This window comes from Podarcis bocagei (genome assembly GCF_964188305.1).
Source record: "Podarcis bocagei genome assembly, chromosome: 2".
Taxonomy (NCBI): domain Eukaryota; kingdom Metazoa; phylum Chordata; class Lepidosauria; order Squamata; family Lacertidae; genus Podarcis; species Podarcis bocagei.
Window position 1 is genome coordinate 119,125,621 of NC_138126.1, and position 19,530 is coordinate 119,145,150.

Below are 19,530 nucleotides of genomic sequence, written 5' to 3' on the forward strand. Positions count from 1 at the left end.
ATGTTGTAAAGTCCAAAAAAATTGCAAACAAATAGGAATGCCCTCTTAACTTACTTAAACAGTCTTCAGATTTGGGAAGGATGGAATTTTCAGTAGGGCACACAAACTGTGTGCGTGCATTTAGATACACACACACACATACACATTTTATCTAGAGCCAGACGCTACTCAGGGCTGGCTATGAAGATGTTGCCAATTCTATGAGCAAAAAGAAAAGGGGAAAATGATAGATCCCTTTTTCAAGGGGTTCAAAGTCTAATGAAGGAAAGAAAGAGACAGATGGTCTCGAAGCAACACAACTCATTCACTTAAGCAAGTCCTGTATGCATGTAACAGTGTCCAGTTCTTATCTTGTGAATTGCCCAACATGGCCAATGGTTTGTTTACTACTGACCTGAGTTTTCTCCACCCCACAGGGCCTGGAGTCCCTCAAGTCTCTGTTCACCGCACAGCTAACCCCCGTGGTGAGTATCAGATTTGAGGGGGGGGGTTTGCTTTAAAAACAAACAAACAGTGTTAGTCTGATGGGTGGTGGTAAATATGATCTGGATACTTTCTGAGACACAGTATATTTGTGTTGTGGTTCTGATTTGGTGACTGTGTGTGCATTGGTTTGGCGTATCTGAACCCATCTGTCTTCATGTATCCAGTGCTTTTCTCTGCACTGATCTCTCAACAGATCACAGGAGCAGGTGAAATCAGTTTGGGGAGACTATGTGGGCCATGTTCTCGTTCTGTGTGTCTGATCAGCTCTGAGCTGATCGTGGCTGATTTTTCTGTGTCCAAAGGGAAGTTGTCCACCTGCTTTTCTGCCCCAACCTAAAGGATGTCAGCATCACCCTTGAGCCAGTGCCACTAACTAGACTCATACACTTCAGCCCCGACTGGGCTAGGCGAGCTGGGTAGCACTTCCAGAGACCACCTTCTGCACAGGAACAGGTCAAAGTGCTGTGGACTCACAGCTTAGAGTTGTGAGCACCGGATTCACTTCCACAAGAAGACAGTCGTCGCACAGCAGAGCATAGCAGAGTATAGCAGAGCATAAACGACTCGGAGAGCAGCTCTGTAGAATATCTTCTTTTATTCTATCTACAACTATAATACACAACTATGTACAGAGCTAAATGAGGTCTAAGCGAAAATGCTGAACTGCACTGAGTGTCTGCAGCTGCTCTTATCAGCAACCTTATCTATACACACGATCTCTCTCTAACACTCAGTCTCTCTCTCTGACATGAGGTTGGAGCGGAATAAGTAGAGAGCAGAAACCACCCCCTCCTCTCTGGAGAATCAGCAGAGAACATCAACAGATTCTTGGATATGGGAGGGGTGAAATCTCCTCAAAGAAGAGTTCTGTGTTATATGAAAACATATTTGCTACGTTGTTCACCTTGGTCTCAATAACGGTTGTAATTTACTTCCCACGTGAGTTACATAATGAGGAAACACTTTTAGCCTTGTGCCTAATAGCTGCAGTTAAGCCCTATTCCCTTGAATTCAAGGTCAGCTTTTTAAAGGCAGCTTTGACCCTCGTTATCGCAACATCCTGCATCAGTGAGTTCCAGAGATCTGCTATATTTATGGGGGAACTACTGTTTCTAAAAGACTGGCATCCACAACTGACTTATGTAGGGAGTTGCCCAAGTGCTACTAACTGTGTTGGTATCTGTCTCATTCCTGGCTCCCAGACTTCCTTCTCCTGGAAGAGAACCGCCTTTTGCAAGATGCCCTTATGCATAAAGAGATGCCGTTGGTGGAATTCAGGTCGTTTCGACTTGCTAACTACGGTGAGGATGCAAAGGTTGTCCCTCTACTTCCCAAGCCCCTCACAGGAAGTTCATTGCATGGCTGTGATCATAAGAAGCATGCTACTGGATTGAGACCAAAGGCCTCTCCTCCTATATTCAGTCACATATTTTTTCTTGTTTCCCTTACAACTCAGACCTGTCTGTGCGTGTGACCCTGCCGCCGCCACACCAGTGTGCCTTCTGTCCATTGCTACTGCTGCTGTGAGTAGTGGGGAGGAGAGAGAAATAAGATTCAGATTTCATTTAAAGGCAAAGTTATCCAATCTGCACATTCCGAAACTAAACCAAAAATAACCCCGCTCTCTGGATTTTGCACTTACCGTATTTTTTGCACCATACGACGCACCGGACAATAGGAGGCACTTTGTTTTAGAGGGGGGAGAACAAGAAAAAAAAATTCTCCCCCTCTCTGCCCAGCGCCCCTTCAGCGAAGTGGCAGGAGGCGCTGCGCAGAGAGGGGGAGAACTTTCCCCCTCTTGTTTTCCCGCTCTAACACAAGGTGCCGTTTAAGATGCGTTCAGGTGGCTACCTTGGAAGCCTGGAGAGCGAGAGGGGTCGGTGTGCACTGACCCCTCTCACTCTCCAGGCTTCAGGTTCCTTTCGACCTGCTCTTTGGGGCTAGCGGGGGGGGGGAGCCCACCACCAGCCCCAAAGAGCAGGTCAGGGAGCAGCGGAAAGGCGCAGCGGAGAGGCTCCTGTCATAGCCGCGCGTCACCTCTAAAGCCAGGAGAGGGTCGCGGGGCTATGGCGTCTTCGCTCCATAGGATGCACACACATTTCCCCTTCATTTTTGAAGGGGAAAAAGTGCGTCCTATAGAGCGAAAAATACGGTAGTCTGTTTTCGCAATGCAGCTGTTCAATTGATCAATGCTTATAAAAATGCATACATTAGGAGAAAGCATGCACAAAGATTTACCGTATTTTTCGCTCCATAGGGCACACCGGACCATAGGGCTCACCTAGTTTTTTGGGGGGGAATTAAGGGGGAAAAGTTTATTTCCCCCCCAGCCCCAAAGTGCAAAGAACCCCCGCGGCTAAAAAGCTCGGGCTTCCCCCGCCCCAGCCCTGCGGCTAAAAACGAAGCCAAGACAGCGAGCAGGATCCATCCCGCTGGCTGTCTTGGTTTCCTCTTTAGCCACGCACAACCTCTCCAGCTGGGAGAGGCTGCACGCAGCTTTGGCAGACGCCAAGACAGCAAGAGGGATGGATCCTGCTCGCTGTCTTGGCTTCGCTTTTAGCCCAAGCTTCCCCTGACCCGAGCCCCCAGAACAGGTCCAGGAGCAGCGGCAAGATTGCACGCAACCTCGCCGCCACTCCCGGAGCTTGCGGGGCTGGGGGCAGGGGAAGCCCGAGCTTCCCCCCACCCCAGCCCCCAGAACAGGCTGCTATCCACAAGCCTTCGGAGCCCGGCAGGAACTCCTGCCGCACTCTGAAGGCTTGCGGATAGCTTCCTGAAGCCTGGAGAGCAAGCACCGACCCCTCTCACTCTCCAGGCTTCAGCGAAAGCCTGCATTCGCCCCATAGGATGCACACACATTTCCCCTTCATTTTTGGAGGGGGGAAAGTGCGTCCTATAGAGCGAAAAATACGGTAAATCATGGGTAGGCAAACTAAGGCCCGGGGGCCAGATCGCCTTCTAAATCCACCCCGTGGACAGTCCGGGAATCAGTGTGTTTTTACATGAGTAGAATGTGTGCTTTTATTTAAAAAAGCATCCCTGGGTTATTTATGGGGCATAGGAATTCGTTCATTCCCCCCCCCAAAAAAAAATATAGTCCGGCCCCCCCACAAGGTCTGAGGGACAGTGGACTGGCCCCTGCTGAAAAAGTTTGCTGACCCCTGATTTAAATGTTAGTGGGAATGGCATGCAAAAAATGTCTTCTTGCAGAAGTGTGTCCATTAAGCAAAACTGCATACAGAAATGTGTTTGTTGGGTTTGGGGGGTGGGGTTAAACTAAGAATCTGAATAATTTTTGGGCGGTTTCCAAAAGAGAAAATCCATAAACTGCTGCAGGAATGCGAAGAGCCAGATTTGAGACTGGAGAAATCGGAAACAGAGAGAACTCTAACTGACTGTTCCTTCCATCCCTAGCTGTGAGTGGCATCCCAGCTTAGCCTTGCCTCCATGCCGTTTTGTCCTCACAGCTGTGAATTCATTAATGAATCAGCAGGGAGAGGAGCAAGCTAGAACAGTGTTTCCCAACCGGTGTTCCGCGGCACACTAGTGTGCCGTGAGAAGTTGGCTGGTGTGCCGTGGGAGGGAGGCGGGCGAGTCGGGCGGTGAGAGGCGGCGGCGGCGAGGATCCGCGTCGAGCCGGGGGCGGCTCCGCGGTGGTGGTGCCAAGGTTTCTCTCTCCATTCTCCCCTCACACACACACACAGGAAATAACACAGGATCAGCTGACAGGACCCAGCCAATGGGGCGGCGGCGGGGCGGCGCGTGCAAAAGGGAGGAGCGCGAGACAGCGGACGAGGAGGAGGCCGGCATGTCCGGGCAGCAGCAGCAACAACAGCAGCAGCAACTCCCGGCGACGGCTCCTCAAGCCCCGGGCAACCCTACTCCCTCACCGGCCTCGGCCGCCCTCCTGCTCCACCCGCCGCCGCCTCCCCCGCCGCCGCCGGCCACCTCGGCCCCGCCGCCGCCCCCTCCTCCGCCCGCTATCGCCGCCACCACCACAACAGCCGCCGCCTCAGCTGCCGCCGTCCCTCAGTCCCTCACTTTGCTGCCTCCTCCCCCCCCCACCCCCAAAGCTTGGAGGTTCCCCGGCAAGGGGGAGGGAAAAAAATTGAAAACTTTCACTTTCGTGCGTCCCTCCCGGCGTGACGCTGCGCGCTGACGTCACGGGGCTGTAATGGTGGTGTGCCGCGAGATTTTTTTCCTCAAACAAGTGTGCCTTTGCCCAAAAAAGGTTGGGAAACACTGAGCTAGAAGATGTCTACGTTGCTGCAGCCAGTGCAGATAGGGGGAGAAAGTGGACTGGGAGGGAGAGGGGAACCTTCATTTTGACAGGGAATTATGGCAGAGGTAGCTTTCCACCCTGCTATCCCTGTGGAAATTTGTAAAAAAATTAAAATTTAAAAAAAAGAGCTCCGTCCCAGAGCTGTTGGTTTGGGTTCCACTTCAGGTGCAAACATATCCTAGGCCACTAGCTGGTAGGTGTAACATTAATCCATGTTCTAACCTCTGATTGCTTTTTCCCCCCAGCCCAGAATCCCCAGGAGGCCAGCTGGCCACTGAGGAATTCCACCTTGATTGGGACACCGTCCTGTCTAGCTCTTTGGGTGCTGTGGTGGTCCGATTTGATGCCCGGGGATCAAGAAACCAAGGACTCAAGCTGCTGCATGACGTCAGCCGCCAGCTGGGCTCCTTGGATGTCAAGGACCATGTAGCTCTCATGCGGTAAGGACGCCTGAGCCTCACATTTTAATACTATTGCTCTAACACAGGGCCGGCCCTGCTATTAGGTAGAGTGAGGAAGCTGGTTTGGGGCGTACTCTGAAAGGGACGGCAAAGTCTTTGCTCGTCGATTTATCGTTGTTCTATTTTTGCCAGCAGCGAGAGAGGCAGTTGTGGGCTTTTCTGTCTCAGGTGCCAAATAACTTAGCCAGTCTTGGGGACAATGAACCTAGGGTTGGAAAGGAGACAGAAGCTCTGCCTCAAGCAGCAAAATGTCTTGGGTCTACAGCAGGGTTCACTGAGGTTGGGGGGCCAGTGGGCACATTTGGAATTTTGAGTGTGTGCCATGGGTGCCAGTCACAAAATGGGGGGCGGGTGTAGCGTAAAACAAAATGGCCGCTACATCTAAAAGAGCAGAAGAAGACAGAATCAGCCCCTTCAGTGGGGAATGTGCACCTCCATCAGCCATCACTGTGCGCTCTCGCAGAGAGAAGTTCTTTGAGTCCTTCTCCTGCTCAGAATGGGAGAGAGGGTGGGTGTCCTATCTTGGCATCCAGTTAAATGTAGGCATGTTTAAAGAGGGGGTGTTCTCAGTGTAGGAGAAGCGGAGCTAATTCAACCAGGAACTGAGCAGGAAGAGCAAACCGTCTCTCATGCATTATGGATTTTTGAGATGTTTACTGAGATCTTTTGTGGGCTTAATAGGAGGTCCTGGTGGGCACGCTGGTGCCCGTGGGCACCACGTTAGTGACCCCTGTTCCACAGGATAGATTATGGGATGTGAGCCAGTAATTCCAAACCTATCTCCCGCTCCTGAGTCTGCATACCAGTTGAAAGAAAAAAATTTGATCACTACTTCCGTATCAGCCAGCCACGATCATCCCTTGAGACAAGAGGCAGATTCAACTCTTTCCGCTTTTCCTATTTCAAAAGGGATTGCAGCTTTACTTATTTGTCTCCACAGCCTTTCATGCAGCTGGAGATCTTTTTGTGCCAAGCATGGCCTGTATCCTAAATTGCAGGGCAATGCTATGTATATACAGTGGTACCTCGGTTTTTGAACATAATCCGTTCCTTAAGACCGTTCGGCTTCCGAAACGTTCAAAAACTGAGGCGCTAATTCAATGGAGAAAATTGAAGAAAACTCAGTGGAAGCTATTTGACTTCTGACATTCGTTCAAAAAACGGAAGCATTTGCTTCCGGGTTTTCTGTGTTTGAAAACCAAAATGTTCGACTTCCAAGACGTTTGAAAACCAAGGTACAACTGCATATATATACTCAGAAGTAAGCCCTGTGAAGATGGGACGTGGGTGGTGCTGTGGGTTAAACCGCAGAGCCTAGGACTTGCTGATCAGAAGGTTGGTGGTTTGAATCCCCGCGACGGGGTGAGCTCCCGTTGCTCGGTCCCTGCTCCTGCCAACCTAGCAGTTCAAAAGCACGTCCAAGTGCAGCGGGAAGGTAAATGGCATTTCCAGGCGCTGCTCTGGTTCGCCAGAAGCGGCTTAGTCATGCTGGCCACATGACCCGGAAGCTGTACGCCGGCTCCCACGGCCAATAAAGCGAGATGAGCGCCACAACCCCAGAGTCAGTCACGACTGGACCTAATGGTCAGGGGTCCCTTAACCTAAGCCCTGTGAAGTTCAGTAGGACTCACTCTTCGGTAACTGGATTTCGGTTTGCAGTCTGCACAACATTTCCCCCATCACATTTTTAAGACTATTACACTCTGCAGACTAGGGCTTTCCCCCTCAGTCTTGCCCAGCAGCATAATTTTCCCCTCTTCACCTCTCCACATTTTTTGTATTTGACATCCAACCTGATTAAGAATTTCAATGAGCTTAAAAGGCTTACTCACTTTTTTGCAACTGCTTAGTTGGGGCTTAGCAAAGCAATGTCCCTATTGTTCCCTTTGCACGTTGGAAGTAAGGAATTCATTATTTTTTCCCCTTTGCTGATGCTCCGAGTCCCTGACCCTCCTGCCTGTCTGATACTATGAGGGACCAATGACAGAGACCAGATAAGATTGGGAAGCATTCATGTGCACACCCACCGACCCACATCAACACATTGATTTGTTGCAGTTCTGCAGCAAGGGATTTAACATGAAAGAAGGAGCTAAAGGCATGGGGCTGTTTTGGAGGTTTGAACCTATGGGCGGTGGGTGGAAAAGACTATTTATGTATGCTACTACTACATCCCATGTTTCGTTAGCCCAAAAATGGAAAATGAGTGAGGTCCCAACTAAAGAAAAATGGCAACTTTAACCGATGGAATATGTGCAGCTTGCAGACCGAACATATAGAATAAGAGAACAAGAAGAACATATGTTTGAAGAAGATTGGAAAATGCTTGTTGAATATAGTGAGGAAAACTGTGTACACTTGAAAACTTTGGCATCATTAAGATAAATTCAGCAATGTAAATAATAATAATAATAATACCGTATTTTTCGCTCCATAGGACGCACTTTTCCCCCTCCAAAAATGAAGGGGAAATGTGTGTGCGTCCTATGGGGCAAACGCAGGCTTTCGCTGAAGCCTGGAGAGCGAGAGGCATCGGTGCGCACCGACCCCTCTCACTCGCCAGGCTTCAGAAGCTATTTGCAAGCCTTGCAAGCCCGGCGGGAGTTCCCGCGGGCTCACAAGGCTTACGGGCAGCAGCCTGCAGCCCCCGCGAGTGTCCACAAGCCTTGCGTGCCCGGCAGGAGGTCCCGCCGAGCACGCGAGGCTTGGGGCGGCAGCCTGTCGTCCGAAGCACGGGGAGCCCTCCGGAGGGTGCCCCGTGCTTCGGGCAGGTGTGCGCAAGGCTTGGGGCGGCAGCCGCGGTGGGGGGGAATTTTTTTTTTATTCATTCCCCCCCCAAAAAAAACGAGGTGCGTCCTATGGGCCGGTGCGCCCTATAGGACGAAAAATACGGTAATTTATTATTTATACCCCGCCCATCTGGCTGGGTTTCCCCAGCCATCTGGGCGGCTTCCAACAAAACACTAAAATACAATAACCTATTAAACATTAAAAGCTTCCCTAAACAAGTTTTGATGGATGTACTAATGGAATACTGAATGGTTTAAAAAGGTAAAGTACCCCTGACAGTTAAGTCCAGTCGCAGACGACTCTGGGGTTGCGGCGCTCATCTCGCTTTATAGGCCGAGGGAGCCAGCATTTGTCCACAGACAGTTTTTCCGGGTCATGCGGCCAGCTTCTGGCTGCTTCTTGCGCAACGGAACACCGAAACCAGAGCAGCACACCGAAACGCTGTTTACCTTCCTGCCAGAGCGGTACCTATTTATCTACTTGCACTTTTTGGCGTGCTTTCAATCTGCTAGGTTGGCAGGAGCTGGGACCGAGCAACAGGAGCTCACTCTGCCGCGGGGATTCAAACTGCCAACCTTCTGATCAGCAAGCCCAAGAGGCTCAGTGGTTCAGACCACAGCGCCACCCGTGTCCCTTTTTACTGAATAGTTTAGTTTATGTAAAATATTCAGGGATTTATGATATGCAAATTGAACCATGGAAAGCGAAGAAGGGAAGCCATTGACATTTTCAGGTTGTTTAATGAATATTTTAAGTTGTAAAATAGAAAACTTAATAAAAATCATACACACACACAAAGCCAGGGAGAAGGGCAGTGGTGGTGGCTGGCAGATGATGCCAGGAGCATCAGGTTGCACAAACATGTTTTCCCCTCCTTGTGTTGCAGGTTCCTGCTGCAGCTTCCCTACGTGGATCGCAGGCGCACAGCCGTCTACGGGAAGGTAAATCACATGGTCCTCTGCCTCCTGAGAACATGATGCTCCTCTGTGCCTGCACCCTGCGACCACACATTTCATACCTTGTGTCAAAGATGGGGAACTCGTGGCCCTCCTAGATGTTGTTGGATTCCAACACCCATCAGCCCCAGCTTGCATGGGCAGCGGTGATGGGTGTTGTAGTCTAACAGCAGTGGAACAGCAGGTTCCCCAACCCTGATTTAAATGATGTGCTGCTGATTGAGATTTCGTTTGCGGTTTTGTTGCTGTTGTTTCAAGCTGCGATAGTTCTTTTAAAAGTTCAAAGTGTTACATGGCACGCTGCTTTAAAAAAAAATTGAAACATGGAATAAAACGTTTTGAATGAATGAAAAATAAAATAAAAAAATTCCTTCCAGTAGCACCTTAAAGACCAACTAAGTTAGTTCTTGGTAGAACTAACATACCAAGAACATACCAAGAACAAACTTAGTTGGTCTTTAAGGTGCTACTGGAAGGAATTTTTTTATTTTGACTATGGCAGACCAACACGGCTACCTATCTGTAACTGAAAAATAAAATGTATGTTTGCTTTTGTGTAGGCCTATGGAGGCTTTTTAGCACTGAAGCTCATGGCAACAGCGGAAGACCTCTTTAAATGCGGAACTGGTGTGGCACCCATTACTAGCTTCCGTTTCCACGGTGAGTAGCAGTAGAGACGGTCTGGTTTTCTTTCTTTTTCTTTAAAAAAAAAGGAATCTAAATTTTGCACCACGATATACTCTGTGAAAAGGGATGAATTCTGCTGCATGTATAAATCATGCAGTTTCACTGGAAAATACAACGGTGAAGCAACAAAACCTTGGACCTGCTATGGCCTCGGCCCAGAATACCTGAAGCAGCATCTCCACCCCCATCATTCTGCCTGGACACTGAGGTTCGGCTCCGAGGGCCTTCTGGTAGTTCCCTCCCTGCGAGAAGTGAGGTTACAGGGAACCAGGCAGAGGGCCTTCTTGGTGGTGGCACCCGTCCTGTGGAACGCCCTCCCATCAGATGTCAAGGAAATAAACAACTACCTGACTTTTCTAAAAGACACCTGAAGGCAGCTCTGTTTAGGAAAGTTTTTAATGCTTGATGTTTTATCGTGCTTTTAATTCTGTTGGGAGTGGCCCAGAGTGGCTGGGGAAACGCAGCCAGATGGGCGGGGTAGAAATAATAATTATTATATTTTTATATTACCGGGGGGAGAGGTGACGACGGACCTCCAGTCAAGTCTCATTGTCCATTTCACTGCTTTGGGGTTCTGCATCTGTACTGGGGAGGTGTTTATTGGAAGAAGCGACTCCAAAGATCCCTTAACTCTGTCTCTTGCCACAGCTGCCACCTTCTCCGAACGCTACCTGGGGATCCCTGCCAGGGAGGATGCTGCTTACACGGTACGGAGAAAGGAGCAGGAAATAGGGGCTGTTACTTATGCCTTCCTCCGCTCCCTCCCACCCCTTCTTGGGTACTGAATGAGGTAGGGTCTGGCACAGGGCTGGATTTAGCTTTGATGAGGCCCTAAGCTACTGAAGGTAATGGGGCCCTTTATATGTCCAGCTGTCCTTTGTCAACAACAAAATTGTCGCTGTTTTTTGTGTTGAATATGAAGAAGAAGAAGAAGAGTTTGGATTTGATATCCCGCCTTTCACTCCCCTTCAGGAGTCTCAAAGCGGCTAACAATCTCCTTTCCCTTCCTCCCCCACAACAAACACTCTGTGAGGTGAGTGGGGCTGAGAGACTTCAAAGAAGTGTGACTGGCCCAAGGTCATCCAGCAGCTGCATGTGGAGGAGCGGAGACACGAACCCGGTTACCCAGATTACGAGACTACCGCTACACCACACTGGCTCTCACATATATATATATGCTATATGGTAATTTATGGACCTAATAGGTATCTAAAGCCATCTGCACATGCAGAATGTAGGCACCTTATATATAGAAATGAGCAAACCAGTGATATTTTAGGGAGCAGGCTAGCAGGCGGGGCCCATTACTTACACAACACAATACACTGTTGCTGTATGTAGGTTTTATTTTTTTGGTTATCTTATATTTTGGAAATGTACATCCAGGGTTTTTTCCCCCTTTAATTTTTTTGGGGGGCCCCAAGAGAGTGGGGCCCTAAGCTATAGCTTGTTTAGCTTATATGTAAATCCAGCACTGGTCTGGCAGGTCTTATTTCTCAAGCATTACCTGACTGCCCCTTTCGCGGAGAAGCCCCCTGAATCTGCAAGCAACACTGGCATGCTCAGGTTGTGTGAACCAAGTCCAACTTTTTCTTTCCCAAGGTGTGCGAGTGTCACTTGCCCTACTGGGCAGGTGGAGAGATTTCTCCCACGCTCTCACAACTTTATCATACATTTAAATGACTCTACGTCCCCCGAAAGGACGCGGGTGGCGCTGTGGGTTAAACCACAGAGCCTAGGGCTTGCCGATCAGAAGGTCGGCGGTTCGAATCCCCGTGACGGGGTGAGCTCCCATTGCTCGGTCCCTGCTCCTGCTAACCTAGCACTTCAAAAGCACGTCAAGTGCAAGTCGATAAATAGGTACCACTCCGGCGGGAAGGTAAACGGCGTTTCCGTGCACTGCTCTGGTTCGCCAGAAGCGGCTTAGTCATGCTGGCCACATGACACGGAAGCTGTACGCCGGCTCCCTCGGCCAATAAAGCGAGATGAGCACCGCAATCCCAGAGTCGGCCATGACTGGACCTAATGGTCAGGGGTCCCTTTACCTTTACTATGTTCCCTGAAGACTCTTGGGGACTGTAGTTTACTAAGAGTGCTGTGAATTGTAGCCCTGTTGAGAGGTAGGCAATATTCCCAGTATCCTTTAGGAGGAAGATTCGCTTTATTTAACCGTATTAATTTCTGAAAATCCCTACCCCCCCCCCCCCACTGTCTAGGTCAAAGAGTGCTTGCAGAAGTTTGCAGTAAAACTCGCACACAAAACAAAACAATAAAACACTGTGAATGAAAAAAAATTAAGTGACGCCATTGTAAAAAGAAGGCCTAACATATCACCAATGCAGTGCAGGCCCACAGCTGAGCTGGCAAACACAGAATCCTTAGCTGTTACATTTCGTTGTTTTTTTATGATTTTCAGTTTTATACATTTCAGTAATTTTACAATCATTTTAACATTTCAAAACTTGACTTCCTTCCCCCTGTTTCTGCGGTTCGTTAAATTTATTTCTAATATTTTATGCATATCCAAATTAACTTAATTTGTTCATTTATCCATCTACTTTAAATATATACTCTTATAAAACTGCGGGTGATTACAATAATCCTGCCAATGTTCTTATCTGTTTACAGTTTGTTTGTAAATATCCCACAAACCATTTTCATTCTTTTATAAAAAGCTTGTGATCTTGATTTCTTATTTCTCCGGTAAGTTTTGCCATTTCTGTATATCCCATAAGTTTTTGTACCCATTCTTCATTTGCTGGGACCCAGAGAAGAAAGAAGAAAGGAAATGGAAAGAAAATGAGCTGTTACATTTTGAACCCGTTTCTCTGCTGCTACCTCCTCAGTGGCTGCCAGCTTCCCCATTCCACCTGCCCCACGAAATCACCAATTATTATTTTTTGGCCAGCTGTGAATCCATGTGTGATTTGCTGGAACCTACAACACGTCCGTGCAGAGGTTTGGCTGCTGGCACTTGCCTCCAATTCCTGCTGGCACTAGTGTACTCCTGATTTATAACCTGATTTCGCAGGAAAAGCTTTCCCTGTTGCTGCTGTAAAGGAGCAGAGTGGGGAGGGAGACAGATGTTTTGGTGCTTCGTTCCTGCCTCTTCCACCCTTTTCCTTTTCCTCCCTCCAGATGGCCTCTGTTTTGGAAGAAGCACCCCACCTCAAGGACAGAAATGTCCTCCTTGCCCACGGAACTGGAGATGGTAAGGTTTGACCTCTCCGTTGACTCTCCCACTCGCCCATCCCATCCCCTAACAATGATCTTCAGGTTGACTCCAGGGTTTGGGGGGTGGAGCTGGGAACAATGTACTGGAATGGGCTCCTTCCCAGTTGCCTCCTTATACAGGAAGATAGGAAGGGGCCTTATAATACCTTCTGCACTCTGTCAGTGGATTTCCAGGATTTCAGACAGAGGACTCTCCTACCTGGAGATGCTGGCACTGTGGTCTAAACCACTGAGCCTCTTGAGCTAGCCGATTTGGAAGGTCGGCAGTTCGAATCCCCATGACGGAGTGAGCTCCCATTGCTCTGTTCCATCTCCTGCCAACCTAGAAGTTCGAAAGCACACCAGTGCAAGTAGATAAATAGGTACTGCTGTGGCGGGAAGGTAAACAATGTTTCAGTGCACTCTGGGTTCTGTCACGGTGTTCCATTGCGCCAGAGGCGTTTAGTCCTGCTGGCCACATGACCCGGAAAGTTGTCTGTGGACAAACGCTGGTTCCCTTGGCCTGAAAGCAAGATGAGCGCTGCGACCCCATAGTTACCTTTGACTGGACTTAACCATCCAGGGGACCTTTACCTTTACCTTCTGTGCACAAAGCACATGTTCAACCACTGAGCTACAGACAGACCTTTCTCATGTTTTCCCCTTGGGAGCAATGTCCTTAGTGGGTTCCCTCCCTGAGTTGGCTTACCTCTTCCTTATACTTTTCTGCCCATTTGTCTATGTGCTCTTCCTTTGGGTCCAGTCTGTGCATCTGCCCACAAGGAAAGAGCACAGGCAGTGGAAGCCATTGTTCCTTCCCCTTGTTCCTGCCGCTGGAGTGGGGAGGTGAGGGAGAAGCAGCAGTAGGGATTCCCCACACACTGCACTGAGGACTACAGTGGTACCTCGGGTTAAGAACTTAATTCGTTCCAGAGGTCTGTTCTTAACTTGAAACTGTTCTTAACCTGAAGCACTACTTTAGCTAATGGGGCCTCCTGCTGCTGCTGCCACTGCACGATTTCTGTTCTCATCCTGAAGCAAAGTTCTTAACCCGAGGTACTATTTCTGGGTTAGCGGAGTCTGTAACCTGAAGCATATGTAACCCAAGGTACCACTGTACAGGGGGGCGCATGTTGGCAGTGGTTGGGGCCAGAGCCAAAAGTGGGTAAGGCACTTTTGCATGTGTGCATGTGTGTCTTCCTTTCTGTGTCACCCCTTTTTCTCTCTCAGACACATCATTTCCCCTTATGTTCCCCCTCACCTCTGCTTCTTTGGCACCCTTGTGAAATTAGTCCAAGGTATGCATGAAATTAAGGGACGCGGGTGGCGCTGTGGGTTAAACCACAGAGCCTAGGACCTGCTGATCAGAAGGTTGGCAGTTCGAATCCCCGTGACGGGGTGAGCTCCCGTTGCTCGGTCCCTGCTCCTGCCAACCTAGCAGTTCGAAAGCACGTCAAAGTGCAAGTAGATAAATAGGTACCACTCCGGCGGGAAGGTAAACGACGTTTCCGTGCTCTGCTCTGGTTCGCCAGAAGCGGCTTAGTCATGCTGGCCACATGACCCAGAAGCTGTATGCCGGCTCCCTCAGCCAGTAAAGTGAGATGAGCGCCACAACCCCAGAGTCGTCTGCAACTGGACGTAACGGTCGGGGTCCCTTTACCTTTATGCATGAAATTAGACTCAGGCCCAGGTTTCCCACCCCTAGTTAAGTGGTTTTTCTCTCCAGGAATGATCACAGAGTTGGAAGGGACTCCTAGGGTCAACCCCCTGCAATGTAGGAATCTCAGCTAAGGCATTTGTTATAAGAAAAAACCTGCTCCTTTTTCCCTTATAGGGTGTCCAAGAGCCAGTATAAAGTCCTTAGATGGGTTCCCTATCAGTAGGAGAAAATAACAGAGACCAACCAGAGTACCGTATTTTTCGCTCTATAAGACGCACCAGACCACAAGACGCACCTAGTTTTTGGAGGGGGAAAACAAGAAAAAAAATATTCTGAATCTCAGAAGCCAGAACAGCAAGAGGGATCGCTGTGCAGTGAAAGCAGCAATCCCTCTTGCTGTTCTGGCTTCTGGGATAGCTGCGCAGCCTGCATTCGCTCCATAAGACGCACACACATTTCCCCTTACTTTTTAGGAGGGAAAAAGTGAGTCTTATAGAGCAAAAAATACGGTATATTGAGAAGCAAAACAGTTAGTAAGCCTGATCTTTATTAAACCGTTGCAACTTGCCACATGCAGGAGGGAGGAGAACCCTGAACAATAGTGTGCAAGCCCTTATATAGACTACATACATCACCAGGTGTATCCTGTCTGCCAGGATGTCTGTTAATGGTCACTGATTGCTTTACCTGGGCAGCCTGGCCATTCTTTTGTGGATGGTTAATACTTTAATTCCTGAATCCAGGTCAAAGACTCACCCTATTCATACACAAATACGCCCTTAAGACAGGATTTGCAACTGAAAAGGCAATGGGAAGGTTTTCCCATTTCCCTCCCTTACTGCAGAGGAATATTTGAGGTCACTGGGAGAATCAAAAGGGCTTTAAGATTGTTCTCCTATACTATTTCAGACATGTGGTTTATATACTTATGTATGTGTTTGCCTTGTACATATATGTACATTTAATTTATATTTGAGACCTTAGAATTCTTATAACGCATCCATGACAGATGGCTCTATCCATGCTAGAAATGGTTTTTCCATATGCCAAAGTCATCCCTTCTTGTCGCCAGTTTCTCTTACTCCTAATTGGCCTTTCAGAAGGGAGCCTACAGACAGTGGCGTAGCGTGGGTTGTCAGCACCTGGGGCAAGGCAAGTAATTTGCGCCCCATAACCCGTGGATTTGCGCCCCCTAACCCGTGCATTTGCGCCCCCTAACCCTAACCCCCAGATGTTGCGCCCGGTGCGGCCGGCCCCCCTGCACCCCCCACGCTACACCACTGCCTACAGAGAGACAGACAGATGCCATCAGATGTGCTACCCATTGTCTCACATTCTCCCTCTTTCCTCTGGCAGCCACAGTGCATTTCCAACATACAGCTGAACTTCTTATCCGGCTTCTAGCTGCGGAGTCTAACAACTACACTACCCAGGTAGGATTGATTAGGAAAGAGGCACCAGGTTTCTGGCAGTGAGGAACTGCTCCTTGTGCCCCACCAGACTGGTGTGGGTTTTTCTCTTTTTGCGAGTGTATTCTGCAATTATGCTGGAGGTGATTTTATGCTGAACCCTCCATGCATCATTCTTCCTTATTAAGATGTTTTGTGATGTTTCTACAACATTGCTGCATTATCGCTGTGTGGAGGGGCACTTCTGAACTGTGATGCAACAAAAGCAAGGCAACCCCCCCCCCCACTGAAACATTAGCGGTAATGTAAAGTTACGGGATTTCAGGAAAAACCAATTGGAAATGAAGCAATCTGACCAACCCAAAACAGTTTCAGGCTGCAAACGGTATTGGTCGCCCTGTCTGATTACCTCTGTTGGGAGAGAGACCGGGGGGGGGGGGCGTGTGTTCCTGTTAATTCTCCTTGATTTCCAGGAGGCATTCGATACCATTGATTAGAGCATCTTTCTGGAGCAGCTGTTGGGAAACGGGGTTCGGTACCGCTGTGCAGTGGTTCTGATCCAATTTGGATGCTTTTTTCCAGAGGGTGGTGGTACTTTTATGTATATTAACATTTTATGCTTTTATTTCAGATTTACCGTATTTTTCGCTCTATAGGACACACTTTTCCCCCTTAAAAAATTAAGAGGAAATGTGTGTGCGTCCTGTGGAGCGAATGCAGGCTCCTTGGCTTCAGCGATAGCAATGCGAAGCCTCCAAAGTGCAGAGGGAGAGCTCCCCCCCACGCTCCGGAGGCTTCACGTTGCTTTCGCTGAAGCCGCCTGAAGCCCCCGGAGCGCAGCAGGAACTCCCGCTGCGCTCCGGGGGCTTCAGGCAGCTATCCGCAAGCCTTCGGAGCGCAGCAGGAGTTCCCGCTGTGCTCCAAAGGCTTGCGGATATCCACCTGAAGCCTGGAGAGCGAGAGGGGTCGGTGCATACCAATCCCTCTTGCTCCCCAGGCTTCGCTTCGCTGGAGAGGCGCTGCACAGTTTTCCCTCTCTGCTCAGCGCCCCTTCAGTGAAGCGGGAGGAGAAATGGAAGGGGCTCCATTTCTCCTGCCACTTCGCTGAAGGGGCGCTGAGCAGAGAGGGGGAGATTTCCCCCCCCCCTATTCTCCCCCTCCTATGGTCCGGTGCGTCCTATAGAGCAAAAAATATGGTAAATGGGAATTTTTTATTTTTTGGTACAGTCGTACCTCGGAAGTCAAACGCCTTGCGAGACGAACGTTTTGGCTCCCGAATGCTGCAAACCCAGAAGCGAGTGTTCCGGTTTGCAAACATTCTTTGGAACCCGAATGTCCTCTGCGGGTTCTGATTGGCTGCGGGAGATTCCTGCAGCCAATCGGAAGCCGCACCTTGATTTCTGAACGTTTTGGAAGTCAAACACACTTCCGGAATGGATTTTGTTCGACTTCCGAGGTACAACTGTATCACGAGTTGCTTTGAGTTTACTTTTTGTAAAAGAAAGAAAGAGAAGTGACTAATAGGGACAAGAAGCAACAAAAACAGCAACGTACAAAAGCTGGGATGCCGTGATGAGCACAAATTGTGAATGCAGAATGAAAAAGATAACTGGAGGTTGTTTTCCATGTGTGCCTACCCAGGATTGCAAGAAAACATTCCAGATTGTAAGGTCCCCCTGGTATTGTGTTAAAGCGTCGTGCCAAACTGATGGTGCTATAGAATAAAAAAGGAAACTTCCCTAACCTTGTGGTATCTGTTCCCCAGATCTACCCAGATGAAGGCCACACATTCGAGTCCAGCCAGCGCCACCTCAGCCAGAGGCTCTTCTCCTTCTTTCGGAGCTGCTTTGAGGATCCGAAGCATGCACATCTGTTATCTGAGGAAGATGAGGACCCGTAGTGTTTTCCCCAGTGAGGGACACTGAGGATCGCCAGCTGCTGCCGATTTTACTTGCCCTTTTCTTTGCTGCGCTGGCAACTCACGGCAGCACTTTTGCACATCCCACGGACCTGCACTTTTTGTGTGTTCTGCATTAAGCACATAGTTTGGCACTGCCTATCACGTCCTCCTAAGGACCCCTGGTTTTACTTAAAGACCCCCAACGCATTTCCACCCCTTGGGACTGCGAAGACAGCTTTTTAAAATGTATGTGTGTGCATGAGACTCCCAGAGCCAGGGGGAGGGACTTCTAGTGGTCAAGGGATGGTGGGTATTTATTCCATATGCCTTACCTATTCCCTTTGCCCATGCAAAAGAGTAGCAGAGAAGCATAACGAGCTATGAAACGTAGGCAAACCTATTCAAAGTCACTCCCGTCGTGTGAGCTTTTATTACAACAGAGAAAAGTTCGGGCTCCTTTGCTGCAGAATTGCTATTCCCTCCTCCCCTCCCGCCCAGTCTTTTGTCAGCAAAGAGTATATACAGCCCTGCAAGGACCAGTAGTTTTGTTAAAGATCCTTCACAGTTCTTTCCCCCAATGTTTCCATGAATGTGGATGAAATATACTCGGAGTCGAGAGTGGATTTCATGCTCTTTATTCAGCTCATAGAGGTGAGGGGGAATGAAAGTTCCCCCAGAATGTCTGCTTTATATACATTATTTACACAGTGGGCCCCACGTGATTGGCTAATTCCGGAATTCTCCTGTAGGCCAATCAGGTTGCGGATTCACTTCCACCTGGAGCTGGATTGGGTGGCTCCTGTGGACCAATCAGACTGCTGCATTCTGGATCCTAGTGTTGTAGGACCAATCAGACTGCTGCATTTTGGATCCTATTGTTCTAGGACCAATCAGACTGCTGCATTCTGGATCCTATTGTTGTAGGACCAATCAGACTGCTGCATTCTGGATCCTATTCTAGGACCAATCAGACTGCTGCATTTTGGATCCTATTCAACTCGGTACATAACAGTGGAGAAGCAGTAGAATCATAGAATTAAGGAATTGTACGGCTGGAAGGCACCCTGAGAATCACCTAGTCCAACCACTTCAGTGCAGGAATATGCAGCCACCCCATTATCAGCACCCTGCTCTAACTGTCTGAGCTGTATTGTGTAGTTGTTGCCTGATCTGTAAGCCAGGAATGTCCTCAATTGAAACCCTCCATGAACTCGCTAGATAGCCTTTGGCAAAGTAGCTTTTGCAAAGTTTTTCCTGCCACTTTGACCGTGTACACAACCATACTTTCAAATTAAAATCAATTAAAGCACACGGTTCCCTAAATATATATATATATATATATATCCTGGAAACTGTAGTTTCCCCCTCTCAGAACTACAATTCCCACCACCCTCAGCAAATTGGGATTTTTTTTTGCAGGAGATTTTGTATTTTAAACCATCTGTTATCTCAAAACTTTCCCCCTATGGCAGGCACAAGGAAAAGGCACAAAGGCTGGGGATTGCAGCATAGCTGTCAAGCGTCCCTTATTTGGTGGGACAGTCCCTTATCCCAGCGCATGTCCCGCTGCTGTCCCTTATTGATGATGTCCCTTAAATTTCCCTTCAAAGGAAGCAGCTCCTCTCCTTCCCTGCCTGCCGGCCAGGGAGGAGAGAGGCTCCAACTGTGTTGCTTGGCTGCGTTGCT

The 19,530-nt window shown here is 48.9% G+C and overlaps 1 protein-coding gene across 2 annotated transcripts in view; it reads left to right on the forward strand.

The window, feature by feature from the left end:
* Nucleotides 1-18,254, forward strand: part of LOC308580090 (inactive dipeptidyl peptidase 10-like) — a 58,736-nt gene extending 40,482 nt beyond the window's left edge. Inside the window, exons 17-26 of one of the 2 annotated variants that reach the window (XM_081181306.1) lie at nt 417-464; nt 1,689-1,787; nt 1,943-2,009; nt 5,014-5,208; nt 8,906-8,960; nt 9,536-9,635; nt 10,311-10,369; nt 12,801-12,873; nt 15,892-15,968; nt 17,710-18,254. In XM_081181306.1, coding sequence (XP_081037432.1) covers nt 417-464; nt 1,689-1,787; nt 1,943-2,009; nt 5,014-5,208; nt 8,906-8,960; nt 9,536-9,635; nt 10,311-10,369; nt 12,801-12,873; nt 15,892-15,968; nt 17,710-17,844 — 908 coding nt within the window. In that variant the 3' untranslated portion in view covers nt 17,845-18,254. The remainder of the gene's footprint in view (nt 1-416; nt 465-1,688; nt 1,788-1,942; nt 2,010-5,013; nt 5,209-8,905; nt 8,961-9,535; nt 9,636-10,310; nt 10,370-12,800; nt 12,874-15,891; nt 15,969-17,709) is intronic. The other variant, XM_081181307.1, reaches the window with a different exon arrangement.
* Nucleotides 18,255-19,530: the final 1,276 nt, after the last annotated feature.